Genomic DNA, 20,000 nt, shown 5'->3' on the forward strand with positions numbered 1-20,000 from the left:
ACACAAAACACATTTTTTATAACAGTTTGAAGTGTTTCACAAGAGTTGTTTGCTTTTGCAAGACATGTGTAATGTTTTGCCGGTTTGGTGTAAGGTTTTGTGGTTAGTGTGCAGAGTTTTGCAAATAGCCTATGGTTTCAAAGATAGTGCCGAAGCAATCAGGAAAGCACTGTATGCCACTATTGCCACGGATCCATAGCAACAGTGCCAATCTGATTGCCACATAATTCCATAACAAGAGAGCCAATTTTATCTCCATGGAATTCCATACCAGTATAGTCACCGTTTTTTATACAACAGCCTTGGCTTTCAGCTACAACGTGACATATACTGGCAACATAAGTCTGCCTAATTAAATGTTTTAATTAGCAGCCTTATCATTTCCATAGCCATATCATATCACGGCTAAATAAATTTGACCGTGTAAAAATGCATTGCCTGTTTTTGAAAGACTGAGCATGCTCGTGATATGGCAGCTTGTATGCGCCTACACAAGCAGTTTCAGTTTTGCATGTTATCAGGCTGGTGAGTAAATCTATGCAGGAGCAATGAAACCTCAGTGGCAAACGTTTGTGAAAGTATGGGGAAAGAGTGAGCGCATTCAAGAGAGACACAGTCTATGCACGTGAAAGGATATTACATTGCCACACACACACAAACACACACACACACACACACAAACACACACGCACACACACACACACACACACACAAGCACACACAAACACATACACACACTTACTTGTGAGGTGGTAGGGTGGGTTGCTGAGTTACTGTCATGTCAGTACAGGTAAAAGGTGTTTATATTCCATACAGGAACAAGAAGCAGGAACCACATAGTCGGTTTAATCATCTGATATATGATATATGTCCCGCCCCTCTGCCAAACCTTTGTCAGGGATATTTATTTTTAAGTCTTTTCACAGTGATGACGTCTTACAAATACAGAAGAGTGTTTTGTTCTCCAGAGTGCTGCTAATGTCAGAGGTCTGACATAGAGACGTGTGTGTGTGTGTGTGTGTGTGTGTGTGTGTTTCCTGTTTCCAGGTGTGATGATGTGGGAGATTTTCACAGAGGGGCGGGTCCCGTTTGAGAACCGGACCAATCAGGAGGTGGTGGAGGACGTGACCCAGGGCAACCGTCTGTACCGCCCACACAAGGCCTCGACAAGGGTGTACGACATCATGTTCAAATGCTGGGACGCGGTGAGAACACATACTCACAAGAGCTGCACGCTCAAGAGAGCACAAACAAACAAACAAACAAACAGGGAATCATACACACATAGAATAAATCTCACAGAGTGTACATCATCATAGGGTCAAAGAATCCCATATGCAATCTCTCTCTCTCACTCTCTCTCTCTCTCCCTCTCTCTCACACACACACACTCTCTCTCTCTCTCTCTCTCTCTCTCTCTCTCACACACACAAAACCACTGGTTCTTAAGATTACTGAAGTGTTCTTTTGTTTATTTGTTTCAGAAGCCACAAGAACGTCCATCTTTCTCTGAACTGATGGTAAACATCCGCGAGCTGGCCGAAGAGGAGCTGTAGCAGACAGACAGACTGACACCTGGACAGACAGACACACAATCAGACAGACACACAATCAGACAAACAGATAAAAAGACGGAGATAAAAAGACGGACTGACAGATGGAGTCAGACTCACACCCACACAAACATGCACACTAACAGAGATATAAAGAAACAGAAAGACAGACACAGGGACAGGCAGACAGATAAATAGAGAGGTTGGCAGGTTGGCAGCCAGTCAGACAAGCCTAAAAGCTGACAGACCAACAGACAGTCAAACTGACAGACAGGCAGAGAACAGATATGCATTCAGAGATGTTGCCGAGCTGACAAACTTAAATACCCAGGAAGACAAAGTATTATGCTGGTACTGACAAGGTCATGGTTTGATCTCCTTAAGATCACAATGTAGACAACAGACTCTGTGTAAATATGTAGATAAAGTTGGAAGGAAAACAAACAACCATGTTGAACTCCATGCATACGAACATATTTCTATTTTAAATAAAGAAAATATATATTTATCAAGTAAGTGTGTCTGCGTCTGCGTCTGCGTCTGCGTCTGCGTCTGTGTGTGGTCAGGGCATGTTGTAGCAGAGAAATATCCACAGTGTGTGTGAGCAGTGCTCTGTGTGAACCCAAACCCAACATTCCGAAACTCCACTAATATGTTTCATATGTGTCATCGCCCTCATGCCAGACGTGTGTGATTGCTAATGGCTTTACCGAATATGTTTTCACAGGTTCTTACAGACTTCCCTTACAAACAACAACACCACTGGCACTGTGAAATGCTAATAGTTTTCTAGCTGAGGCATTTTGTCAACATCGTGCTATAGAAAATGTTTACATTTTCTGTAAAAGATGTTCTTCAAACAATGTTTTTATGTTGTTTCAAATAGCTGTTGATCACAACAGCAATCAACTTGATATGATGTCTGACACTGTGAAATGCTGCACTGTGTGTGTGTTTGGAAGGGGAAGGGGCATGAAAAAGAGAGGGGGGAGATCAACAGCCATTTGCTGAATGGAAAACTGACTGAAGAAGCATTATGTTGTTTCATGCTATTTCTAAAGGTATGTTTTTGTACGTAACCAGTTTTGACAATATTCTCAGGTTAATTCTGATGCTGTGTCAAAGGCAAAATATAGACTCCTGTTGTTGGTAGTCACCCAGGCAATTCGTTTTGTGCTCCGGGTCATAAAAAAAAATGAATAACATTTTCTATAGCACGATGTTGCCAAAATGCCTCAGTTAGAAAACTGTTAGCATTTCACAGTGCCAGTGGTGCTGTTGTTTGTAAGGGAAGTGTGTTAGAAGAACCTGTGAAAACATATTCGGTAAAGCCATTAGCAATCACACACGTCTGGCATGAGGGCGATGACACAATATTAGTGGAGTTTCGGAATGTTGGGTTTGCGTTCACAAAGAGAACTGCTCACACACACTGTGGATATTTCTACCACTCTGCTACAGCATGCCCTGACCACACACACACACACACACACACACACACACACACACACACACACACACACACACACACACACACACACACACACACACTCTCTCCCCCCTTCTCTTTTTCATGCCCCTGCCCCCTCCACACACACACACACACACACAAGCACTTTACACCTGTGATTGCCATTCACAGTATGATGACGACCTTACACACCATTTTCCTTTTCTCTCCCATTGTCAACAGAAAACAAATGCATTGCTAGAACTGCTTATAAATGCCCTTTAACCATAATACATTCACAAGACAATTAAGGTAAAAACAACATTCATACACACAACAGTGAAGACAAAACAAGACAAGGCAGGACAAGACAAGTGTGTGTGAAGTGAAATGTGTGTAAAGATTGGTTTAGAGGAATTTGCTGACAGACTGACATACACACACACACACACACACACACACACACACACACACACACACACACACCTACATATACCCATACCCAGATCCAGCAGATACTTAAGCAGACAGACAGGTGAACACAACCTCAGGTAATCCTCTTCATCCCATATTGCTGAATCAGTCTGGGAATACAATCAAGTTAAGGTAATGTCATCACCATGGTTATGTTTAAAGAGAGAGAGATGAAAGGCAGTGTGTCTGTGTCTGTGTGTTTGTGCGTGCTGCAATAAAAGTGATGGTGTGTGTGGTAATACATGACGTATGTGTGTATATGTATGCGTGCTAATGTAACAACAATATCTATGTTTAAAGGTCACACCGGAAGATGTGTTGGATAATTTTTTCTCTTTCCATTTGGACCACCATCCTCCCTCTGATAGTAACTATTAACTGTGTGTGTGTGTGTGTGTGTGTGTGTGCGTGTGCGTGTGCGTGTGCGTGTGTGTGTGTGTGTGTGTGTTTATGCAAATGTTTGTGTGACATTTCCCCATGGATTTTTCCTGTAGTTTATTTAATGATTAGTTGATTTTTTTAATGGTAATTATTAGTCATAGTGTTAGTCTAATGTCCAATTATTCTTCCTAGAGTGGAGGTCCTCTGGCACACCTTCAGAATGTGAGTGACATGATCTTGTCCCATGCTGGAGTGTGTTCAGAAATGTTTGTTAGTGTTTATGTGTCCATTCACATCTGTTTGTGTCTATATTATATTATATTATATGGTATTGTATTTTATTGTATTATTTATATTATATAGCTTTCCTGTGGGCAAAGACGCTGTTTACTCAAAGTATGTCTCTCAGTGTGTACTTGTGTGTTATGATCTTTCCTGCATAAATGATAGGTTTCACCATCTGAGGATTTGAAGGTGTGTTATCACTCCACCCTGTATGTTTATATTGTGGGACTGTGTAATACATGGATATGTAATGAGAAAGTTGGATGGAGAAATGCATAGAGCAACAACTGGATCTGTATACGCAATACTGCATCGACAGTCATATGTATTTATTTATTTTATTCTCAAATACAATATCCCACCCTTACTGTATAACTATACAGGCTGTATATACTGTACTTGTTACATCATACTCTTACCGTTTAATATTTATCCCTGCACTTCTTGCACTCTCCACTTCTTTGCACTATTTGTTGTGTTTACAATTCACAGCTCCTGTATATAGCCATTCCTCATTGTATTGACTTTCTTAGACTTCTTATACCGTTGTACTGTTGTGTTGTATTGTGTTGTGATGTATATTTTGTGTAAGTACACTGAGAGCCACTTTAACAGGAGCCAAATTCCTTGTATGTGCAAACTTACTTGGCCAATAAACGTGATTCTGATTCTGACGGTGATAGACAAATGTGTAGATGCAATGTGTTGAATCAAAAGAACACTGATAAGGCCTGGCGTTTTAAACCTGTTCTGTGATAGGTGTCCCTAGTCTACCCTCGCTGGACAAGGATACATCATGTAGTATCGGTGAGTAGCCCACTTTATTCCTATAGGGTTGTGGGCAGATGAACCCAGTACAGCAGTAAGTGTTTAAGGAGTTGTATGTGTTTCTGTGGAAGGTGCCCGTATGCTACCCCTATGTGTGGATGAGAAGGGTCCATGCTGTGCCGGTGAGTTTCTGTGTCTGTGTGCGTGTGTGTGTGTGTGTGTGTTTGCCGTATTCTGGTGTATTTGTACTGAGTGGATATGGTAAGGGAAAATACAAGGGTATGTTTGTGCATGTTTGTGCGTGTGTGTGTGTGTGTGTGTGTGTGTGTGTGTGTGTGTGTGTGTGTGTGTGTGTGTGTGTGTGTGTGTGTGTGTGTGTGTGTGTGTGTGTGTGTGTGTGTGTGTGTGTGCAAAGGTAGGTCAATACAAAATTAAGGTGTGTTTTCTGTTTTCTCTCCATAGGTGAAGGTGTTTGTTCGTTATGTAAGATCAAATAACATTTAATATTCATGTTTGTGTGTATGCAAAGAGAAAGAGAGCAGGGCAGTTAGCTCTTCACAGCAGTTTCATACCAATTTCATAATCAATCAATAGTTCCAGCACTGGTGTGTTTGTATAAACAGGAAATAAGAATCAGGCGACCTACACCAACTATAAAACCAACTATAAAGCCTCCAACACCATCAACTCCACAGCCTCCAATACCATCAACTCCACAGCCTCCAATACCATCAACTCCACAGCCTCCAATACCATCAACTCCACAGCCTCCAATACCATCAACTCCACAGCCTCCAATACCATCAACTCCACAGCCTCCAATACCATCAACTCCACAGCCTCCAATACCATCAACTCCACAGCCTCCAATACCATCAACTCCAAAGCCTTCAACACCATCACCAATAACAACACCATGTGGAAGAGGAGACGACAATTGTGAAATAGTCAGTGGTGGAGGAAGTACTGAAGCTTAGTACTTAAGTAAAAGTACAAATACCCAGCAAAATATATACTTAAAAGTATAAGTACTACATCAACAATCCTACTTAAGTAAAAGTAATAAGTACTTACTTTTAAATGTACTTTAAGTATTAAAAGTAAAAGTACTTACGCAATGGGTTGTCTCTCAATGTCTAGGCTGTGCCATTTTGATATAGAATGCAGATATAGCTACTGGTAATACTTATGCCTCTACAGATGTCACTTCTAGTAATAATTATAAGCAACAACATTTGTTTATAGGAAAGGTTGGTGTACTTATTGTGCTTACCCTCTGTAATACTGTTCACTCTCTAACTTACAATTCTGAGGATGACAAGTTATCTACCATTTATCTACTACAGCCTGCTGATGTAGTAGCTGTAGTGATTGTCTGAAAAAGAGGTCTTATATCATGCTTTCAGCGTGAAACTGTAAAATATATTTCCTGAATGATCAGTGATAGGAGCTCATAAGGTTTCCGTTTTCAAGATAGCTATCCTCCATATCTAATACCTCCATATTATCTAGCATATTCTGTCTGCACAACTGCTTTGACCTCTTTCAGGCAAAATAGTTGTCATTGATTACATAATCACCAAACATCAGTTTACTACAGACACTGACCTGGTTATCATGTAGGCTAACCTACATTAAAGAGAACCTATTACGCTCATTGTCAATGTTCATAATTTCATTTTTGGGGTCTACTACAAGCTTCACTGTTCCAAAATTGTTCTCACACTGTACATCTCTATTCACCCTGTCTTAAACACTGTGTTAGAGATCCTGTGTCATTAAGCCCCCCCTCCCGATGAGGTTTGTGTCACGAGACTGCACCATCTTGTAACATCTTGCTGGAATTCCAACGAGGGGTTCCAGGTAGCTGAGAAAACTGGTTTCTGTGGGAGTACTTCTGGCGTGTACTTTGTAGAGAGTTTACATGCACTAAAAGCTATAGATTACACTAAAGGAAAGAGAAAAAACAGAAAAGCATAACAGGTCATCTTTAAAGTGTACATTCACCCCTGAGAATTTACTAGACTGAGAGTCTATGTATATCATGTCATAGAGATGTACCAAATGGTTGACTATACGTCAACATCAGCCTTGCAAATGTCAGGATGATTTTAAACAGTAGATGGCGTGTTAAGCCATTTTCAACCCATACAATGCAGATTTTCATAAAAATGCGAATTTTGTCAATATTAAAACCAGCATTGGTGTGTTTTATCACAGTCAAGTCATACCATTCAGTTTACAGCTAAAAAAAAAATGCTAGGGTGCACTTACACTTTAAAGTACATTCCAGACTAACTGACGTAATTTTGCCGCGACCCCGGCGGGAAAAATATGCCTTTTGCGTCACACCCGGCTTAGCATTGGGGTTCCCTGCTCGCTCAGCAGGGGGTGAGACGCCGAAGTGGTGTGTGAAGACCAGAGTAATTCTGTGTCCCGAACCCCATTTGTTCGCCGGATTGGTGACATAAATATAGGGTTAGTTAACCGATTCCATACAGGTCACCGCAACGCCACGCCAACGACACTTTTCATCCTGGTGAGTAGCCCTGCGGCACCACAAAGCTAAGGCTAACCCTTCTAGCAAGACCCCACTTTGCTTTGTCTTCAACTAGCTAGCCCGACTCACTGTGTCGTTTGCGTTGATCCAGAAACCTTTCTAAAAATCTTCTATTTTCCTGTCATTTGTCAGATGTCTGATTATAAAATAGTATTGCATGTAAATTGGTGTAATGGACTTACAACACACGTCAATTATTAAATCCTGAGCTTTTCGTGGGTGCGATACCTAGCTCCGTAGCCAGTTATGTATCTAGTAAGCTACCCCAGGTCTTCGCCATTGGTGAGGGGCAGTTTCCCCAGTCCTCCACTGGGTCAGCCTGATGAATGTGTGATGGTTGTGTTGGCGAACTTGCTAACAAAGACAATTGGTGTGACATACTAATGGAATCAGGTGGATCCACCTGTAACCAAAGACGTTAAACCTTAAATAACTGGCTAATGATAGCTTGATGGCTAATGCTGGACGGTGTTCTTGGTACTGCGCAGTTCTTCGCTAGCTTGCTAGTGTTCCTTGTCTGCTTTGCGCTAGACAATTAACAGTTAGCGTGCTAGCCTTTATGTTAGCTGAACTGTCGTCGCATAACTCCTTATAACGCCTTTCCCATTATTTGTGTGACCGATACATCACGTTTTTGACTATCTTAACACACCCACAAGGATTATCAATGTTATAACCAATTATGTCCGTCAATCAACATCAGATAACTACATGGCTACCCGCAGTGGGTCGGGTAGGTATGATCAGGTGATGTCCGCGGAGGGATTAAATCCTGCTTACCACTCGTTTTTTGTCAGTTTATGTTCGCTTTTTCGTGCTGCAGCCAGTTGGCTCATACAATATGTGTAATGCCACTTACAAGGCATTGCTTTGCTGTGGTCCTCTTATATCTCGTCGTTTATAATGTGCTTCTTTTGTCCCTTTGATATCACTAACTTACCTCTATCTCCCAGTGCAGCTCTCTGCTCCCTAAGAGATGGTTATGGAGAAACCAAGCCCCCTGCTCGTAGGCCGCGAGTTTGTGAGGCAATACTACACACTTCTGAACAAGGCTCCCGACTATCTGCACAGGTGTGTATGTAAGAGAAACATAATTGAAGTCTTGATTGAAACGCCTGAACTGCGCCAGTCTGAACATGTGATGTCTTTGTCAGTGACACTGAGTGGTACTCACAAGGTATCTTATAGTTCTCTTCTCACTCAGCACTTTCTGCCGCCTTCTCCTCTCTTAGGTTCTATGGCAGGAGCTCTTCTTATGTGCACGGAGGCCTGGACGGCAGCGGGAAACCAGAAGAGGCTGTCTATGGGCAAGCTGTAAGTCGCACTCTGACACACACCCACACCGTTAATACACAAGTGTATCAGTGTTGCACAGCCAACCATATGCAACATGTATACTTTAATTGCTATCTAATGTTATGAGCTGTGATGGAACTGGGTACTTCTCAACCTGGTCACAGTCTACAGTCACAAATCTAGACACACACCTGTGGTACACGTGCTGCTGGTCTTTCTGCCCTGTCCTGAAACTCGCAGTGAACAGTGCACTGAACACTGAAGGGAAATGTACAGTTCGGCAGACACGGTGCACAATACGCAAATTAAGTCATCAACACAGTCCGTATGGTGTGCCTGTGCAGCACCCACATTTTGTGTCCATAAGGACTTGGTTACATTGACTGCACGTGTGCTTGCAAGCTTTAAAGCACTGGCACAGGGTCAAGAGAAAACAAAATCTATTTACGCTACTTCATTTAGCGTTTTTTTTTTTAGCAACTTGCTGTACAGTTGCACATTTTCATTAGTACGTTTGCTAAGTCTGCTACTGGAGACCCGTTGATAAAATGCGAGGGGTTGTTTATTTCATGCTTCAGTGAATCCGAGTGGTTTAGATCAGCAGCAGTGATATTTTAAGGTAGGTAGCTATCGCTATTTAGATAACGGAGTAAAAGTTTATGAAGGGGCAGAGAAAACTATAGATCTATAAAAGTAAGTCTTTGCTGTAGATTCACATGACAGAGGTGTTATTTCAAACACTTAGATTGAGCTTGTGCACTGAGAAACGTGTCCACAACAGCAAAACTACTGTACTTTGGAGACACCCAAACGCACATCGATGTTCGCATTGCATGAACCTGTGTCTGCTGAGGCATTCTTGAGCCCTGAAAGTCATTAAGGCCTTTTTGACAGTATCTTAATGGAAATCCTCTGTTTTAAAGATTTAATTACAGTTTTTGTCTAAAACTAGCATGCTATATAGCTAGCAGCCAACAAACTTTGCCTGCACTGAACAAAAACAGAGTTCACTAGTCTTTGGTAACTAATGTATACGAGTAATTTGATATTCTGCTGTTAAAGCCATTATATTTTTGCCTGGTTTCCAACCCACAAAACAACTGACTGGATAGTCTAGACAGCTGGTGGGAATAACATGTGAGGCCGTATACCAACAAAATGAATGTGTCACTATAAAAACCAGTTGCCTAAATATACCTTCCTGACTGTCTTTCTGTAGGAGATCCATAAGAAGGTGATGTCGCTGCAGTTCAGTGAGTGTCACACCAAGATCCGTCATGTTGATGCTCATGCGACCCTCGGTGATGGGGTCGTCGTCCAGGTGATGGGGGAGCTGTCCAATAACGGCCGTCCCATGAGGAGGTTCATGCAGACGTTTGTGCTGGCACCAGAGGTGAGGGCTCATAATCGCACAACCTATGTGGGAGAAATGAACGCTAACATTATGTATTTAATTTCGCCACTATTGCCAGAGTTTTATATCAGTGGGCTGATAGAGACCTATAGAGTCAGGTCTAGTTTTTATTCATGGTACTGAAGCAGACACACCAATGTGGGTATGAAATCACCACCCAAAAATCAATAAAAGACTTCTTTCAGAGTGAATACACTTTCTGGACAGATCATTTAAAAAACCCAGCGGCAGACACACGCACAGGCCTATATTGACAAATCCACAAACTCACTGTGTGTGCGTTTCTCACTGTGTGTGCGTTTCTCACTGTGTGTGTGTTTCTCACTCTGTGCGCGTTTCTCTGCCTCTCCAGGGCTCTGCAGCGAATAAGTTCTACGTGCACAATGACATCTTCCGCTATGAGGAGGAGCTCTACAATGACTCTGAGGCTGAGCTAGGTGGTAAGTGCTGTTCTCTTGGTTACAGCATACCCCTATCCTCACCAAGGTGATAATAGGTTTTCATTTTAAAGTTTGTTGTTTTACTGTTTTCTTTTTTTTTCTCCATAGACTCATTCCTATTTGGTTCTAGTTTATTATAGTTTTAGTAATTTTAGTTAAGCACAAAAGTTGTCAAGGATTAGTCTGGCATGAAAAATGACAGACTAATCGTAACTGACACATGCAATACATTTGTATCTGACTGAAAGCCTGTCAGTAGACCTACACATAAAAGGCAAGAACATGATTACATATTCAACCATTTACATTATGACATGGGGGTTCACCAGGGGTGGCCGTGGGATCCTCATTTCATGGTACCGCACGCTAGAAAGTCGTACCACCATAGAGTGTGCCATGTACAAGTGGCAGCAGCTCATTTTCCCTAAACGTAGAGAAACCATTTACTGATGTAAAAAGAAGTGAAGTAGAGCGCCTGGAGCAAGGGACAGTGTGACAACTGCACTGCGAAAGCAAGCCATGTTTGAGAAGAAATCGGTTAATTGGAACTTTATTTTATTGAATAACTTAGCCTACGTTATGGTCGTTTAATGGACTGCTCCAGCCAACAGATTGTTTGGCTCTCATTTTGCTGAGTTTTAAGTTAATAAACTTAACTAATAAGCCGTACGTTTTTTCAAGAAACAGGTTTTTTTCTGTTTTAAATCACTTCGATGCCAGCTAGCTAACTTGATTCTGTCCTAAAAAAAATGCCTTGACCCTGTTGTGTAGCTTCACAACGTCTTTGCTGAGCATGTTTGCATGTCTTTGTATGTGCAGATTCAGAGGAGGAGGAGGGCGAGGAGGAGCAGCAGGAGGCGCAAACCTCACCTGAGCCACAGGAGGCCCCTGCCAGTGCAGCTTACTACGAACATGCCCCTGTCAGGTAACCACACACACACACACACACACACACACACACACACATGACGAGAGGCACATTTGCACTTCACCTAAAACATGAAAAAAAACTTGTGGATGAGTCATAGCATTAATTTCGTAACTACACACTTGAGTCTGAGCGTTTATGCACACGCACATGGTTTTTCTTACTTGTATTTACCGCTTACCTTTGTGTGTGTGTGTGTGTGTGTGTGTGTGTGTGTGTGTTTACATTGTAGTAATGGTGTGGAAGAGCCACAGGAGGAGGCGGTCCTAGAGGTGGAGCCAGAGGTTCAGCCTGAGCCTGAGACCAATCAGGAGCCTGCGGCTGAGCCTGTCCCAGAGGCGGAGCCACAGGCTGAAGAGGTGGGGCCAGAGGAGGAAGAGAAAGTTCCAGAAGAGCCAGAGGAGAAAGGCCCTTCCCCTGCACCTGCACAGTCTCCACCCCCCTCCACACCTGAACCACCCAAGGTGAGATGAGCTGTCTGATTGGCTAAAGTAGAAGAGTGGATGAATTGAGTCTCCCTCTTCTTTTGGCTTCCTTTGAAAATTTTGAAAAGGTAGTTTTCCCTGACTCGTTAAGGACAAAATTGTCTATGGGTGTGGGGATGAATATCCTTGAAAATACAATTGTATTTAGGAGCTATAAACTAATGTGTGACCTTTAACTGATTAGCTGCGGTTGTTCAGTTGCTTTTGATAACCCTTGGTGAATGCTGCTTTGTGATTGGTCCTTCTCAGACATTCTCCTGGGCTTCCGTTACCAGTAAGAACTTGCCCCCCAGTGGTTCCCTCCCCGGGTCTGGCATCCCTCCCCATGTGGTCAAAGTCTCCAGCACACAGGTAGGGGCTCCTCGGGCAAAGGGCTTAGAGGTTTGTCTTGAAGACCTTTGAAAATGGGAAATTACACCACTTCCTTGGTTATTTTTTTAGTAGTCGTAATTTATTAAATTTGGTTTGTTAATCATTTTATTTTTTGTCTCTGTAGCCCAGGGCAGAGGTGAAGGCCGATGCCCAGGTATCTATGCCTAGAGACCAGCGGGCACGGGAGAGGCAAGGCTTCAATCCGAGAGGTAACCGCCCAGGTGAGGGGACAAAACGCCGCCGTTACGTCTACACATGGCACCACACACAGCATAGACGCTCAGACAATACAACGCGGCTGGGTTTGCACAATACAGCCCAGTGCTTGGCACACACACTGCGCTGCATACCATAGGCACCCAGTGCCACCGTGACTAAGCAGTTGGCATGGCTGGCGCTGATGCTGGCAGACACCAGTAGTTACAAAAGTCCTGTGCGGTGCTGGTGTTCAGTAGAAGCTGTTTGCCGTCTAGTTTGTCATCAACTGCATTTAGCTCTGACATTGATATGACATGAATGATGCAAAAAAAATGTCAAAGTATATGTTGTCGGCTTGTGCTTCTAGTCAGCATGTGATGCACTTATCTTAACTCTGACTAATCTGCTGTTGGTCCAATAATAGTAATAAAATCCTCACATACATATAAACAACTTGACGAATTATTATGAATTCCGTCCTCGTGTTGTAACTTTTTGTAGTGAAGGTAGCTTGGGTCTTTAATTGAATGTGTGTGTGTGCTTTAGATGGTGCATCTTCAGAATCCGGTGGAAAACCCTACTTCAGTTTTAAAGGTATGAACACACTCACAAATACCCACCTGCACGCACACTCATACACATGGAGCCAGATGTATGGCTTGGACACTCCGGTAGTCCTGTTAAAGATACTGTTCAAATCCTTTAAATGAAATATGTGACTTTTTGTGTGTGTAGGGCGTGGGGACGGTGAGCCGGGTGACCAGGAGATGCGCAGGACGGTGCGGTACCCTGACTCCCACCAGCTGTTTGTGGGCAACCTGCCACACGACATCGACGAGGGGGAGCTCAAGGACTTCTTCATGAGTGAGTTGCCTTTTTTTTTTAACCCCTTTTGAGTTTAAAGGTGATGTGTGAACAGTGTTATTGTGGGGAACCTTTTTGGGGGCAGTTAAACTCTCAATAATCGATGCGGTTTAGAATTTGAACTTATGATGTTCTATGTCCTCCTTTTGACAACCTCCTCTTGAGTTAAGTAGTGTCAGGGCTGTCTGGGGATCATCCCCGGCTAGGGTTGGGTACCGAAACCCGATGCCCGTATGGTACTGGTTCCTATACGATCTGTATCTGTCAGACCGAATCGCAACACAGATTTCAGTGCCACATAAATGCCAGTGTTATTGATTGAAATCTTTTCCCTCTGATGCTCCAAAACGGACGTTACAGGCAGCAGTGGTGTCACTTTTGGAACTGAGGAAGCTCCAACGTGAATTTGGACGTGGACGTGGGGGTGGTGGGGTGCTCTGTAGTTTCAACACTCCACATCTACGGTTTAAGGTTATCGTGAACCTTACAGGGCCGATGCTGATGTAGAGTTGACCTTTAGGGACTCGTGTGCGCCACCTCCCGCCCGTGCTTGAATCTCATTGTTATTTTTCATTGAGACCTCATTCACTGGAGGTTATTTTTGTTTTGTTTTTGTTTTAAAGTATCTGTTTAGGCAATCAATACCCAACCCTAGTCCTGGCACATTTACTCTTCAAGGTCATCTGAAGGATACTCAACCTCACTACATCCATCTTCAACAATGTATATTGTTACAAGTTAATAATTGAAACAATGACTAATGGCACTGGCTGTGGAACCACAACTAGTTAGTGCACAATAACTATGGAAGTAGAATCCGTGCCAATAGCTTGAATGTTATCAATCCGGACTGTTGCCACGAACATACTTTCCGTATGGTTTATTCCCGTTCTAGAGCGTAGGGGAACATGGTGTTTGTGGAGAGGTTCATAAGAACGCTTGCCTCCCTAGCTGTGGTAAATCCTAGTGCGGTTCTGAGTTGTTGCTAGTTGCGGGCTCTCTGGCTGCTAGCGTCCCCCCAGGGGGTGCCTCATCAGGGCCCAATGGCCTCGTCGGTGTGCCTCCATGACTCCACTCTGTCAGGGTAGGTCGTATGTTTAGTCAGTAACTGTGACGACTTAAATTGATTGAAGCTAAAGCACAGGTTTTTGTTCAAAGCAACTTACTTTGACTGTGAATTGAACCTGGGGCAATGCGTGTATTGATTTTTAATTATTAGCTGAAACAGCTACAGGGAAATGTCAAACATTGACTTTGACAGCTGTTTTTTTTTTTCACCGAGTTGCCCTCTAATGCATTTGCACTAAATCACCTTGGGTTATTCACCGACCATTCACCGATAATTATCATACTATATACCCATGTCCTCTAATATGAGTCAAACGAATGTGGTACATTTTATGACCAGCGAGCGTTTTCACCATTGCCCTTAATTGACTCGTCATACTCCAATGATGGCTTTGGCTTTTGCTAATTTATCAGTGTGGCAAACATCTCGATATGAAAATGCACTAAATGGTAATGTTAACTTTACAATAACTTGCAGAAACAACAAGCTCAATGATTTGGGCTTAGCAACAATTGAATCAGTTGTAGCCTAGCAACATTTTCCATCATGTCTGTGACTAAAGAACTACAAACTAAACTGTTTTTTTTTTTATTATATATATATATATATATATATATATATATATATATATATATATATATAAAAAAAATAACTGAACCGAATGTTCCCTTTGTGGGCAAAATGATTTTATGATTTCAAGAAGCCGGAAGCCAAAGCAACTGCCAACATGAGTTGCTGAGAAAACCTTGATGGTTGTACATGGAGGCAGAGTAGAAACCTCCAAGGCTGTAGTACAGAAAGGAGCAGTACAAATATATGTGGGTGTAAAGTAATCGTTGGATATTGTCTGTGTGCAGCTTTCGGGAATGTGGTTGAGATGCGCATCAACACCAAGGGCGTCGGCGGGAAACTTCCCAACTTCGGCTTTGTCGTGTTTGATGACTCTGAGCCTGTGCAAAGGATCCTGGCAGCCAAGGTGGGATAAACATATATATATATACACACACACACACAGGCTTATGTATGTTTTCGTCTCTGGCTTAAAATGTGTTCGGCCTACTGAACCTTGTTTACCAGAAGGTGAACCTTGTTTAGTAACGTCTATATTTGCATCCAACCATTTAATGCTTAATAGTTCGCTCATGAGTGCGATGTACTTGAAAATTAAAGTATTGATTTCCCCCCCCAATCCAGCCTGTGATGTTTAGAGGGGAGGTGCGTCTGAATGTGGAGGAGAAGAAGACTCGTGCTCTGCGGGAGAGGGAGACCCGAGGAGGTGGAGCCGGAGGAGACATGCGCCGTGGTGGAGGAGCCCGAGGGCCAATGGGCAATGGCATGGGGCGGGGACCTCCTCCTTCCCGCGGAGGGATTGGCTCTGGCAGGGGAGGCGGCCAGGGCGGAGAGAGATTCGCCGGGCAGAGGCGCTGAAAGGCGAAGCCAGCTTGGCCAATGGTGTTGACGTATGTTGTGACGGAAGGGGAAAACGCGACAAAATATCCCTACATTCACAGCGCTCTTTCTCTCTTACCCTCTCTTTTTCTTTTTCTTTTTCTTTTCTTTATTTCATTTCTATCTCTCTCTGGAATGTCCCTGGACTGCCTAACTGCTGGAGCAGAACAAGAGATCCTGAAGGAAAGCTTTTTTCATTTTGTTTTTGTTCATTTTTTTATTATTATTTCTGAGGAACAAAAAGAACTGGTGATGTCACTCGGAGGTGGGAGGGGCTTCTGGATTGGTCAACCGGGAAAGCTCGCACGCAACGGACGCAAATCAAAGCTCACACTCGATTAATTTATTTTGGTAGTTAATAATAACGCGAGATGGTGCCTTATAACTGTTTTCTCTCTCTCTCCCCCCCCATCCTCTCTCTTTCTCTCTGTCTGTGTGCTGTGAGATGGGTGACACCGCAGCAGTGTGAATGGTTCAAATGATCAATGCTGGTATTCTTGTATGCATGCACGTGTGATTGTGTGTGTTTGTCGTCGGGTCTTTCTTGTGAGTAGGTTGAGCTTTTTGTGGTGAACGGAAGGCGGTGTGTGTGTGTGTGTGTGTGTATGCACGAGGTGAGTGAACACGTGTGTACTTCAGTGTGTGTGTGTGTGTGTGTGTGTGTGTGTGTGTGTGTGCGTGCGCGAGTGTCCTTCTGTGACACCTTACAGCTCCCGCTCGTGATGACTGAATGTTCCGCTCTTTTCTACAGAAAGTTAAAATGCAAGTGACCTGCAGAGCCCCGCGCCTCTTACCCGCTGGGGCGTTGCACTGCTTCCGGCTCCCGAGCGACCAACCCAACTGTGTGTATGTGTATGCGTGAGCGTGTCAACTTTCAATAAAAACGAAACTACTGAGAAACTGCACATGCGGACATCTTTCTTTTAAAAGCTGATGATCTAATGTGTAAAGCATAGGAGTCCTCAAAAAAGTGTTAAAATGCTATTGAAAGAGGCACAACTTGTTGACGTAAGTAGTTTCTTTGGGTGTTATTTTCTGCAAAAATGACTTGATTATGGTTAGCTTTCAATGTCATGATTTGAACGTTTAACATATTTGACAGTTGGCAAGCAGAGATGGTAGCATATGAATTCTGGGAATTTTTCATCCATAGAATGCCAGCTCTGCTTCAACACACACCTGTGCTTAATCACATTTTATTTAACATTTACTGGTGTAGGCTATTTGAGTTTCAGAAGTATGGGACGTTCCAATAATTTATCTGAAAACATCCAAGCGAGGAACTTTAAAACGGATGATTCCCGTTAAAAAAAAAGAAACTGGAACGTAGGACATTCTACAGCTATAGGGGTGTTTGTAAGGAACCTTATTGTCTACGAAAAAAGCCTACTCCCATGTGTCTTTCACCTGAAGGACCGCTCACTGATAAAGTTGCCTACTGGTTTAGTGCTGATGGCAGAAATCGACACTCGATCGCAGACATTTTTTCATGGGATCTTCCTTTGTTTATCCATCTCGTGGGTGGCCCGTTGCTATGGGTAACCTGTACTGACAGCTGATCCTTGTCCCGTCGTTCAACTGGAAATTAGCCCAGGTGCAAGCAGGCGCGAAGGCATTTTAGAGCGTGACGACTCTTTCGTGGCGTTCAACTTTGTCGCCTGACGACCTGGCGTGAATCCCCGTGGGCTATCACTTGGAAGGGCCAAGTATAATAGCCGGTGAGACAGGGGTCGCGAAAGATGCCCCGGCCAACAATTATTAACAGAACTTAGGTTTAGCAAATGTTTAATGGTTTAACTTAAAAGTGTTATGTAACAGACTCCCAGCAGAGTCTTGGTAAAATGAAGCCGCCGTGTGTGGGCAGGTTTGAGACGCTTCATTATTAAGGCTGGCTGAAGTTACACAACAAAGACTTTGCAGTATCGCACAGTTGAAGCACACCTGCTCGCGTTTGATGGAAAAGTATGAGAATTTGGGGCTTGTCGGGGAGGGCAGTTATGGGATGGTGCTGAAGTGCCGCAACCGCGAGACTGGGAAGATTGTGGCTGTGAAGAAGTTTTTGGAGTGTGAGGATGACAAAAGCGTGAAGAAAATCGCCCTTCGCGAGATAAAGATGCTTAAAGTAAGATTTATTTTCTTCAGGTTTGACGTGTGTGAGTCAAGTTATCTCTCAGACTTAAGTGCCTGAATAAGCCTGCTCACTTCAATATATATGGTATAGCCTCTGTTTTCATGGTTAACATACAAACACTTAAACACTGATGCTCTGTGTGTGTGTGGCAGCAACTGCGGCATGAGAATCTGGTCAGCCTGCTGGAAGTGTGTAAGCGGAGGCGCCGCTGGTACCTGGTGTTTGAGTTTGTGGACCGGAACCTTCTGGATGAGCTGGAGCTCCATCCCTCTGGGCTGGAGCAGAACCGATGCCGGGCCTATTTGTATCAGATCCTGCGGGCTCTCAATTACTGTCACCAGCACAATGTCCGTATGTTTGTGTTAACTCGGATCATTGTCTCCACCATCAGTGTCTCTGTGTGTGAGCAGAAGGTGTTTTCCACTTTTTACAACAATGCACTCTTGATCTCTGAGCATAGTCATATATATCTGCTGTTGTAAGTGCTCTTAAAAACCCTTTGCATATGTTTGACAAAGCCGCACATTTACCCCACTGGGTCCTACGTGCTTTTATCTATCCTGTGTTTATGTGTCCATGTGTGTGTTCTGTCCTACCCTTAACCCTAATCCTTATTGTGTCTGTGTGTGCGTGTGGTGAAAGCTGATCCCGCTGTTGATGCCACACCACGCAGCATTGACTCGAGCAATTATTTGACACACACACCCGCACACGTATACATTCACACACACACACACACCCCATATCTCTTTTCTCTTATTCAGTTGTGGTAGTGATGAATATTTTAATCCAATTAGTCATGCTCAGATTAAGGTTTGGCACCGGTTTGTGTTTGGTACTGATGGTGGTGGTGGGGATGGGGGGGGGGGTTCAGATTGGTACTTTGCTTTTCACCGTGCAGGTTACACAAACACATTCACATTCTTATTCTTCAACCAGACACTGAAATGACCACGGTTACACTGTTACAATTGTGTTTACTTAATATAGTGGCTTCTTTCTAAACAAGTTTTTACACTCAAACACATATTCAGTGTACTTGTGCACTTAAGTGTTTGAAAGCACACCCATTTAAGGTGACAGACCATTTGCATACAACACACACACTCACCCTGCACAGCTTGGTCTGTAGTTTTTCACTGACGAAGCGAATTGAACCGCATTTTCCAGTCATAGCCATCATTTCCGTAATAGCCTACATACCTGGTAATGCTCTGTGTGTATTTCATTTCTGGTATTTGTGTGTAGATCATCCACAGGGATGTGAAGCCAGAGAATGTTCTGGTGTCACAGCAGGGCGTGGTGAAGTTGTGTGATTTTGGGTTTGCACGGACACTGGCTTTGCCGGGAGAGGCCTACACAGATTATGTGGCGACACGTTGGTACAGAGCCCCTGAACTTCTTGTGGGAGACCCCAAATACGGCAAGTAGGTACTTAAGAGGAGCAGTGGGTTTGTGTTTAAACGTCATTCATGTCCGAGAGTGAGAAAGTGGTTTGTGTGATTAGCATTGTGTGTGTGTGTAAGGCTGTAGATATCTGAGCAGTGGTGTGTGTCAATAGTCAAATGTGAATGTGTCCATCTGTGTGTGGTTGTGGATATCTGAGCTAGGATGTGTGTGTGAGATTAACATTGTGTGTGTGGGTGTGTGTGTGTGTGTAGGGCCGTGATCTGAGCAGAGGTGTATGTTAATATTATGTGTGTGTGAGTGAGGGACAATAACACTATGTGTGTGTGTAAAGGGCTGTGGATATCTGGGCTGTGGGGTGTGTGTTTATGGAGATGCTGACGGGAGAGCCTCTGTTCCCTGGTGACTCTGACATCGACCAGCTCTACCACATCATCCGATGCATCGGTAAGCCACACACACACACACACACACAG

At 43.4% G+C, this 20,000-nt stretch overlaps 3 protein-coding genes across 6 annotated transcripts in view; all 3 read left to right on the top strand.

The window, feature by feature from the left end:
• Window positions 1-2,065, top strand: part of txk (TXK tyrosine kinase) — a 15,013-nt gene extending 12,948 nt beyond the window's left edge. Inside the window, exons 14-15 of the mRNA XM_031584672.2 lie at window positions 1,048-1,205; window positions 1,485-2,065. Of these exons, the coding sequence (XP_031440532.1) occupies window positions 1,048-1,205; window positions 1,485-1,556 (230 nt within the window). The 3' untranslated portion in view covers window positions 1,557-2,065. The remainder of the gene's footprint in view (window positions 1-1,047; window positions 1,206-1,484) is intronic.
• Window positions 2,066-7,258: 5,193 nt separating this feature from the next.
• The window catches only part of g3bp2b (G3BP stress granule assembly factor 2b), a 19,180-nt gene continuing 6,438 nt past the window's right edge, over window positions 7,259-20,000 (top strand). The window contains exons 1-13 of one of the 2 annotated variants that reach the window (XR_006152940.1): window positions 7,259-7,450; window positions 8,425-8,542; window positions 8,704-8,785; window positions 9,987-10,160; window positions 10,534-10,621; window positions 11,441-11,546; window positions 11,782-12,013; window positions 12,284-12,385; window positions 12,531-12,627; window positions 13,151-13,198; window positions 13,340-13,468; window positions 15,395-15,513; window positions 15,732-16,589. Coding sequence is in view for 1 of the 2 variants with exons in the window: in XM_012817628.3 (XP_012673082.2) it covers window positions 8,448-8,542; window positions 8,704-8,785; window positions 9,987-10,160; window positions 10,534-10,621; window positions 11,441-11,546; window positions 11,782-12,013; window positions 12,284-12,385; window positions 12,531-12,627; window positions 13,151-13,198; window positions 13,340-13,468; window positions 15,395-15,513; window positions 15,732-15,965 (1,506 nt within the window). In the remaining variant the exon portion in view is untranslated. Of the gene's footprint in view, window positions 7,451-8,424; window positions 8,543-8,703; window positions 8,786-9,986; window positions 10,161-10,533; window positions 10,622-11,440; window positions 11,547-11,781; window positions 12,014-12,283; window positions 12,386-12,530; window positions 12,628-13,150; window positions 13,199-13,339; window positions 13,469-15,394; window positions 15,514-15,731; window positions 16,590-20,000 lie in introns of those variants that run through there. The other variant, XM_012817628.3, reaches the window with a different exon arrangement.
• LOC105891417 (cyclin-dependent kinase-like 2) overlaps window positions 17,169-20,000 on the top strand; it is a 7,789-nt gene continuing 4,957 nt past the window's right edge. For 2 of the 3 annotated variants that reach the window (XM_031584669.2, XM_031584670.2), the window contains exons 1-4: window positions 17,169-18,108; window positions 18,270-18,530; window positions 19,366-19,544; window positions 19,859-19,971. In XM_031584669.2, the coding sequence (XP_031440529.1) occupies window positions 17,941-18,108; window positions 18,270-18,530; window positions 19,366-19,544; window positions 19,859-19,971 (721 nt within the window). In that variant the 5' untranslated portion in view covers window positions 17,169-17,940. The remainder of the gene's footprint in view (window positions 18,109-18,269; window positions 18,531-19,365; window positions 19,545-19,858; window positions 19,972-20,000) is intronic. The other variant, XM_031584671.2, reaches the window with a different exon arrangement.

The sequence above is a fragment of the Clupea harengus genome, chromosome 18 (genome assembly GCF_900700415.2).
Source record: "Clupea harengus chromosome 18, Ch_v2.0.2, whole genome shotgun sequence".
NCBI classification, from domain to species: domain Eukaryota; kingdom Metazoa; phylum Chordata; class Actinopteri; order Clupeiformes; family Clupeidae; genus Clupea; species Clupea harengus.